This window comes from Chelonia mydas, chromosome 4 (genome assembly GCF_015237465.2).
Source record: "Chelonia mydas isolate rCheMyd1 chromosome 4, rCheMyd1.pri.v2, whole genome shotgun sequence".
Lineage (NCBI taxonomy): Eukaryota > Metazoa > Chordata > Testudines > Cheloniidae > Chelonia > Chelonia mydas.
In genome coordinates this window covers 160,632-169,249 of record NC_057852.1, presented here as the reverse complement: position 1 = coordinate 169,249, position 8,618 = coordinate 160,632, and the positions used below count along the sequence as shown (strand labels likewise).

Sequence of the window (8,618 nt, the reverse complement as noted above, 5' to 3'; positions counted from 1 at the left end):
CCAAGACAACACACACATCACACACAAAACATCACACACACAAAACACGACAGACGACACTGACACACACACACACCATGACACCGACACACACACACAGAACACATCACACATACAGAAACAAGTCTCTCACACACACACAACACAGGACACCGACACACACAAATAAAATGACACACAATACAGCACACAACACAACACACAAAAATCACACACAACACCAACACACACACATACACACACACACACGAGATGAGGCACAAAACGGCAGACAACGTGACACAGAAATCACACACGACAGTGACACACACACACACACACACACACACGAAGACGCACAAAACAGAAGACAATGTGACACAGAAATCACACACGACACCGACACCCCCACACAATATGACACACAACACCTCACATGACACACAAAATGGCACACAACGTGACACACACACACAACACGATGCACAAAACATCGCACACAAAATATCACACACACACACACACAACACGACACACACACAGATAACACCACACACGACACCGACACACACGCATACAACATGACACACGGCACCGACACACGACACACAAAAAAGGCACACGACACGAGACACAAAAATCTCACACAACACATGACACCGACACACACAACATGCACACAAAACGGCACACAACACGGCACATGCACAAAACACGGCATACAACAGGGCACACACACACTCAACATGGACCACAACACGCACACAGAAACACGTCTCACACACACAAAACGACACACAAGTCACACACACAACACGTCACACGACACATGCAACACGACACACACAACACGACACACAGCAGAAGGTTTCATCGAGGAGGAGGATGTCCCGGGGTCCCCAGGCGATGCTCTGGAACTGCTCCCCAGGAAGCCAGGCAGGACTCTGGGGAAGTCTCCTCTCGGGGAGCAGCCTGTCTGCAGGACACACAGCTCCCCCGGCTCCACCTTCCTGGCTCTGACCTCGGAGCCTTCAGCCTCCTCTGCCCCTCCCTGCGCTTCCCACAGCCAGTCCGCCCAGGCGGGGTCCTGGGGAAGCCAGAGGGTCCTGCCCCCCAACTCCGCAGTCAGACGGGACTCTCAGCCAGCCAGGAAAACAGAGCTTTATGAGACGACAGGGACATGGTCTAACACAGAGCTTGTAGGTGCAGAGAACAGGACCCCTCAGCCGGGTCCATTTTGGGGGGCAGTGAGCCAGACAACCCCGCCTGCCCTTCACTCCATGTCTCCAGCCAGCCCCCAACTGAAACTCCCCCCAGTCCCTCCTCCTCTGGGCTTTGTCCCTGTCCCCGGCCAGGAGGTCACCGGATTCCTTTGTTCTCCAGCCCTTTAGCTCTCACCTTGCAGGGGGGAAGGGCCCAGGGCATCAGGTGCCAGGAAAGAGGGTGTCGGCCATTCTCTGTGTCCAGACCCCTGCACACACCTGCCCTCCAGAGCTCTGCAACGATCATGCAGCCTTACCCCACCACCTAGATCCTTAAGAACTGCCTAGGGGAAACTGAGGCACCCCCACACGATTCAGAGGAAACATGAAGTCCCGCTTCATCACAGATGACTCCAGGAGGTGAGTTGCTTGCTATCCTACCATGTTTTTCTCTGTCTCTCCTCTAGTATGTTGGCCATCACACACACTCTGTCTCTGTCTCTCTCTCTCTGTCCTTGCCTTTCCCTGTGCTGTCTCCCTTCACAGGACACGTGCAGGCACGCTAGGTGTGCATCCCCACAGGCTATGTCTCGGAAGCCAAGAAGCAGTAGGAGGGGACGAAAATCATGCAGGGCAGTGGGTGCGAGAGTGGAGCGGTGACTGTCGGTGTTAACTCCATCTCTGTTCCTCGAGTGGGGCCGATGTGGATGGGATGAAAGAGTGAGGCAGGGCTGAGGGCAAGATTTCCAGCACCCATCGAGCTTTGTGTAGTGATGGCTCATGCTTGGCTTTTGCAGCTGCTTTCGCAGAGGAATTGTCCAGGAGCCCTAGCCGGAGGAGAATATGGCAGGAGTGGACCTGAGCAGCTTGGACATCCTTCTAAGCAGACGTGAAGAGTCGTCAGCTTTCTGCCTCCCGCATAACTGGCTGTGAGTAAGCGGTCAGTGCTTTCAATTCCTCATCTGTACTCCCTGTAGTACTCTTCACAGGCCGTGGGCTTCCTTGTTGAGTACGAGGCTCTGGGATTAAGGCTGAGGAAGGGACCAGTCTCCTGAGCAAAGTGACGATTTTGGGTGCCGTTCCAATGGAAGCCTTCTACTTGCAGTTGTAAAATAGGAACGGGAGATGGGTTGAGGGTGGAGCCGGGGGATACGGGAGATGTGAAATGAAGAGACCATATGACACTGCAGACGGAGATGGTAATTTTTTTTGTTTTTCACCCACTCTGCTGGCTTTAGTACGAAGGAAAAAGAAGTCAAGCCTCAGAGTCTACTGCCCTCATGCGATGGAACGTGAGTGAGAGCAGCGAGCCTGTGACCATTGTTGATCCCAGGCAAAAGCCCTCCATCTGGGAGCCGAGCAAGCGCCAGTCTTGGTGAGATAAGTGTCTGGTTTGGTGAGGGCTCTCTTCACGCCCCACCTGAGTCCAGGTAGAAAAGCCCTGTAAATTAGGGTTCAGTTTGTAAGAAAAGGTTCCTGATCAGCTGTGGTTATGAGGGAGAAAACATCCCCATTTTCAGAAGCTGCTCATTTCTCTGGTCAAGAACGGTGTCTCCTCCACAGCAGAAGGTTGGATCCAAGAGGATGACTCCAGGTGGTGAGTGGCTTGCCTTGCTCTCATGTTTCTCTGTCTTCTCTCGTGTGTTCGCCAACTCTCTCTCTCTCTCTCTCCTCTCCTGGTGCCGACGATGACCAGGCCCCGGGTGCCTGGGCCCCAGTGCCCTGCCTGTGCTCCATCTCTTCCTGTATCTGCCTCGCCCCTTCTCCCAGCCCACACTGCCCACCGCTGCCTGGATGAGTTCCCCCTCTCCTCCACTGCACCCCCTTCTGTGGGGTCCCTGCCACTCACCGTCTGCCTCCTCTCCTCCACCCCCTCCCCCGCTTCCCCACGGGTCACTCCTGGGGCCGGTTTTCTTCACCATTTTCGTGCATGATCTGGAGGATGGGAGGGATTGCACCCGCAGCAAGTTCGCAGATGACACTAAGCTGGGGGAAGAGGGAGATACGCTGGAGGGTCGGGATAGGGTTCAGAGTGACCCAGACAAATTAGAGGATTGGGCCAAAAGAAATCTGATGAGGTTCAGCAAGGACAAGTGCTGAGCCCTGCACTTAGGAGAGAAGAATCCCATGCACTGCCCCAAGTACGCCATGTCCCCGCCCCTAACCGACCCTCCCGGAGCATCCTCAATTCCATGAAACAGCTGTTCTGTGGTGGGCAGGAAGTGCTGGGAAGGAGAGTGGGGAGTTGCTCAGTGGGGCCGCAGGCGGGCGAGACGCACTGCGGGGAGGGCAGAGCTTGGCTGCCACTGGGTGCTAAGCACCCACTAATATTTCCTCCTGGGTGATCCAGGCCCGGAGCACCCATGCAGTCGGCTCCTATGATCCCCCTCCCCCAAATCAAAATGCCGAGAGATTTGGGGGAGTCTCTCAGTCTTGTTCATGTTACTAACTTTTCTGGGGGTGTGTCTCTCTGGGTGGGGTCTGTGTGTGTTTATGCACAAGCTGATTGTGATGTCACGGATGCCAACAGCAAAGAGTGTTCGGCGTCAGCATTCTTGCCCTGCCCTCAGTCTGCCAACTGGCTTGGTTGACAACGGCTGGTGAGCCAAGGAGCTGCTGAGAGACGCGGACCATCCCTCTGTCAACAACTTCTTGAATCAGCTATTTCCACAGGTGTTTGAGGAACAAAAGGATGAGTTTTTACAGAAGGTAATTCCCAGATTCTTTCCCTGCTCATTAGATCGCACACGACAGGTCGGTGCCTCCTTCTCCTGGGGACGGGTGGGGGCTGGTGTGGCAACAGGCAGGTCTCAGCGTTCCGTTTGGATTTGAATGTAGCCATCTCTCAGGTCTCCTCCTGCTTCAGCCTGTCAGGTTCTTTGGAGGCAGATTTAGATGATTTTATCTTTCAGCAGACTAGTCGGGGGGAATTTCCAGGGATAGAACCGAAAAGGAAGATAACAAAACTCGTGTAGAAGTTAGATTGATATCTCCATCAATAGTATTTCCCTTGGAGTTGCCCCTAATGCACTCCTTGCCTTCAAGTTGGGAATAGAAACCCTTTGTCTCCTGTCATGACTGCGAAAGAAATGTGTATTGAGAGAACATCGATCTCAGAATTTACATGATTGAAATGCACATAAATGAGCTCAAATAATGCAGAAGAAATGAATCTTAAGATATTGAAAGTGATACAGCTCCACTCCCATCCCCTTACTGTCATCTTGGTAGTTCTCTCAGAAAGAATCTCATGGCGATAGATCTCAAAACTCTCTACAAATTCTACTCTACCCCCTTGGGCTATAGAAAATAGATGTGTCGATGCCACCCCCCCCCACCCCTCCCCGGAATTCCTTTCCAGGAAAGGGGTTTCAATCAACTGTCGCCTACATTTGTCATGGGTCTCGCTGTGATTTCTTTGTCCTTGTTTTGGAGGCCTAACTTCTGACTGGATGTTGGAAATAATATGGGTCATTCTTCATTTCAAGTTGACTGATTCTTTCCCCCATGCTAAAACATTCCAGATTTTCAAATAGTTGAGAAGAAGTCAACATATTTGCAGCTGCTAATTCATCCTTCCAGACCCTCAAACCCTCGAGATGACAATCTTTTCTTCCTTTTCCTGGCTTCTCTGGGAACAGAGCTTTCTTGGTTTTCAGCTTGGCCCGATCTGTTCCCAGAGTCCCAACATTCTGTGCACAAAGGAGTGGGGTTCAGAAGGAAGCATTTTGGCAACTAGGCCCAGGCAATGAGCAAAGAACATAGAAACTGACCTTTTGCTCTTTCTATCCCTAGCCTCTGTTTGCCAGGTGCCAGGAATGAGCAACAGGAATGGATCGCTTGATGATTCCCTGTTCATTCCTTCTGGGGCACTCAGCACTGGCTACTGTCAGAAGACAGCGTACTGGGCTAAATGGACCTTTGGTTTGACCCAGTCTGGGCGGTCTTGTGTTGCTGATCTTCTTGGTTGCAGCAACCAGTCCTGGCTAGTAGAGGAGCAGATGGCTTCAAAAGACCACTCTCGTGGATCTGGGAATCCTGGGCAAACTAATTCCCTTCCGTTCGAGAAGGACAGAAAAACCCATTTCCTCCTTCTTTCTATTCCAGGCTTCATTCCTTTTTCCAAAGACTCGCCTCTCGGGAGCACAGAGAGATCCATGTGCACAAAGTGCTCGTCCAACCTGCAGCCATTGAGGCATGCTCTGGCCTCAGCCCCCAAGAACAGGCCTTGCCAGAGAAGCCCCAGGGAAGAAAATGCTCATGGACCATCCTGTCAGGCATGAAAAGACTCTGTGTCTGTTGCCAATCCCACAGTGCGATGGCAGAGAGCAGTGAGGAGAGAACAGCTTCCTCTCCAAGAAGGTGGACGCACTTGTCCCTGAAGAAGAAAGCAGCTGAGACCCAGGTGGAGGCAGAGGAGGTGAAGCTGCAGGAGACGACAGACAAAGACGAAGTGGATCTTACAGGTGAGATGGTTCAATCCATTATGGTTGGCAAGGAGCATGTGAGGAACACTCACACCAGTCACTCGACAAGCCTTCGACATCAGGGCCGTCTCATGGGACAGTGATGGGCACCTCCGGCTCTGGAATCCATTGAGAGGGTGGCAGAGGTCCATGGCTGAGGTGGGGAGAGCTGACAATGTCAGGTCACCCCCCTCTGGGGATCTGGCACGGTGGGGTGGGGACTACTAACATTGTTCCAGGCTGGAAGGAGAAGAGAGAGGCTGGACGTTGGAGGAAATCATTTCTTTCCCCCGATTGGGTCCCTTTCCTCAGGAAAATGCTCCAGAGGTCTCAGCAGGTCCCAGCTGGGAACCGTATCAGAGCTGAGTCATTCCTTCTTGGGGGGTTCAATGCAAAAGGAGGCCAGGTGCCCATCACTGACAGGAAAGGGGTGCAAGGGGAGGGGAAGAGTAGACGACACCATTGAAAAGAAACTGGCCCCGAGGGAAGAGGAAGCCTTGTGTGGTCAAAGCCCCCAGCTAGGAGTCAGGAGAGCGGAGTTCTCTGCTGAGCTCTGCCAACAACCTTCAGTCTGACCCTGGGCAATTCGCTTCAGGGCTCTGGGCCCAACTTCCATCCTCTGTAAACCAGGGGGAAGATGTGGAAAAGCAAAATGTTAAGAATGTTTCTTTCTGCTGCAGGGACGAAGAAGGAGCCGTCTGACACGAAGGGGAAGTGGGAAAAAGGAAGCCCAGAAGAGCAGGAAGAAGAGCGCACTCCCAGCCCCTCATTAACAAGCAGCTCCCATATGACGATGGTAATGATGCTGTGTGGCCGTGCTCATGGAAAGCATCCCTTGCTGTGTGTAGGAATATCTCCCAGGGGCTGAAAAGAAACACTCGTCAAGGGTGATCAACTCCAGCCAGTCTTTATCTGGGTTGCTTGAACGAGGCCCTCTTTGACAAAGGGGTTTAGGCACCTAAAGAAGTCCAGAGGTGCTTTGTGGGATTGGCAGAAGTGCCTGACTCAGGTGCCCGATTCTGATGCACTTTCTATGGCACACAGGCACGGCTGAAAATCAGACCAGGCCCATCCCTGCCCTGGTCGGGGGAACCCACATATCTCCTGGCTGTGGTGTTCTGGCCCATCTCGTGGCACCAGGACCACTTTGAGACACAGAGAAAAGGAGTCTGCTCTAGAGCCTTAGCTAACAGCCTCTTGGCTTTTCGCTCCTGTGGTCGAGGCTCCTGCACTAAGCTCCAGAGATCCCAGGTTCCCTCCCGCCTGCCAACGTCTGGGCTCTGTCCGAGTTACAAAAGCCTCTAGACACCTTTGTAACTCTTCCTCTTCGGGACAGAGCACCCTGCAGCGCATACAAAAGGCTGCAATTCTGGGAGCTTCTGACCCGCCGGGGGTCTGGAGTATGGAGGCGAGTGTGCCACTCCGCTGTGCTCTACTGCATCCTAGGATATCAGGGTTGGAAGGGACCTCAAGAGGTCATCTAGTCCACCCCCTTGCTCAAAGCAGGACCAAACCCCAATTTTTACCCTAGATCTCGAAATGGTCCCCCGCTCAGGGATTGAACTCACAACCCTGGGTTTAGCGAATGCTCAAACCACTGAGCTACCCCTCAGCTGTTGGCAACCAGGACAGACGGTGCTAATCCAGCACCATGCAGGCCAGCTGCAGGAATCCCCAGGGGGTGCCCTGAGACACCAGGGCAAAGGCCTCCAGCACCCCAGGCCCTGGGTTGAGGTGACCCTGGAACCAGGCCCCCTGGAGTAACATTGTGCCCAGTGAGTTCTCACCCCCAGGGCTCTGGCCCCAGAGGCCCACGCTTTGGGCTTCTCCTCAGCCAGGCAAACTTGCTTCTTCAGTCTCAGTTACTTTCTGTCCTGACGGTGATTCCTGCCTGTTTTCTGGCAGCCCCACAGGCTGCGAGGTGGGGAAGGAAGAGGGCGTTTCCGTTTGGGCCCTATTCTCAGTCCCTTCCTCGCAGACACTGTGGGCTGCCAGAGTTGCTGAGCCAATCTCCTCAGGTGCTCGGGGTGGGATGGGACATGGGGCACGTTCTCCAGTGACCCCTCGGCGACACTCAAGGAGCAACTCGAATGGGCTTTGCAGGACATTGAGGCTTTCTCAGGAAAAGCAGGGTTTCCTGCGAGGAGGGGCTAGCGAGGGAGGAAACGGGGTGGCCCTTGGGGTCCCAGCACTGCCCGAGAGGCTCCCGTCTCTTCTCAGGAGAGGGGGCCAGAGAGGGGACAAAAGGCTGAGGAAACCTTAGCACCTGGGGAGGCTTTTGAAGAAAAGGGCTCAGCCGGAGTCTCCACGCTCCCTCGGCACTGCCAGCCTCCCCCGGGGACAGACTGTTCCAGGGCAGCTGCCCCAGGGAAATACTCAATCCAAACAGGCTTTGTCCCTGTTCTTTGCAGACCCCCAGGGAGCACCCTTCCTCAGCCCCGCTCCATGCCCTGCTGATGGCAGCCATGAAGGGTCTGACAACACCCACCCTGCAGAGATTTAGAGCCGCAGAGGAAGAGCTGAGGGCCATCGTATCTCTCCACGGAGACAAGATGGAGAAAGTAAGAGACGCCCGCAATGGGGCAGGGGGATGCTGCGCAGAGAGGGGGATGGGAGAAGTTCCTCTCCTCGGAAACCATTCCTGGGACACTGGCATGGGATTGGAAGGTTGGCTCAGCCCCTTGCCATTCATCGCTTGGCCACGGGGATAGGTGACATTCAAGCCCTTCTCCAAAGACCGCCTGCACATGGCGCGGAAGTGCAGACTTATTCCCTTCCTGGGCTTTGGCTTTCCTGGAAACTCTGAGACTAATCAATGAACAGAATCCTCAGCCTGAACTTCCTCCCCAACCTGCCTGTTCCTAGGGTTTCCTGCAGGTCATCCCTGCCTCTGCCCGAGTTCCTTCTTTCCAACAGGTCCCAGCGGGAAGTTAACAAATGGCCCCTCAATCAGCAGATTGATTTGTGCAGG

General features: G+C 53.9%; 1 protein-coding gene across 3 annotated transcripts; it reads left to right on the top strand.

Annotated features, from left to right (window-relative positions):
- The first annotated feature begins 1,743 nt into the window (after positions 1 to 1,743).
- LOC119566023 lies at positions 1,744 to 8,387 on the top strand. Of its 3 annotated transcripts, XM_043545710.1 has the most exons (7): positions 1,744 to 2,110; positions 2,420 to 2,778; positions 3,712 to 3,890; positions 4,706 to 4,717; positions 5,351 to 5,647; positions 6,328 to 6,443; positions 8,059 to 8,387. In XM_043545710.1, exons 5-7 carry the CDS (start codon positions 5,461 to 5,463, stop codon positions 8,356 to 8,358), a joined length of 603 nt encoding a protein of 200 aa, XP_043401645.1. In that variant the 5' UTR covers positions 1,744 to 2,110; positions 2,420 to 2,778; positions 3,712 to 3,890; positions 4,706 to 4,717; positions 5,351 to 5,460; the 3' UTR covers positions 8,359 to 8,387. The 3 variants fall into 3 exon arrangements, 2 of the variants coding, with proteins under 2 accessions (XP_043401645.1, XP_037752397.1); XR_006290555.1 differs by lacking the exons at positions 1,744 to 2,110; positions 2,420 to 2,778; positions 3,712 to 3,890; positions 4,706 to 4,717 and having other exon boundaries at positions 5,301 to 5,647; positions 8,084 to 8,102; XM_037896469.2 differs by lacking the exons at positions 1,744 to 2,110; positions 2,420 to 2,778; positions 3,712 to 3,890; positions 4,706 to 4,717 and having other exon boundaries at positions 5,301 to 5,647.
- Positions 8,388 to 8,618: the final 231 nt, after the last annotated feature.

Coding starts and splice junctions, on each gene's coding strand:
- LOC119566023 (XM_043545710.1), top strand. CDS start 5,461: ATGAAAAGACTCTGTGTCTGTTGCCAATCCCACAGTGCGATGGCAGAG. Junction 5,648..6,327: donor AGACGAAGTGGATCTTACAG/GTGAGATGGTTC, acceptor TTTCTGCTGCAG/GGACGAAGAAGGAGCCGTCT. Junction 6,444..8,058: donor GCAGCTCCCATATGACGATG/GTAATGATGCTG, acceptor TGTTCTTTGCAG/ACCCCCAGGGAGCACCCTTC.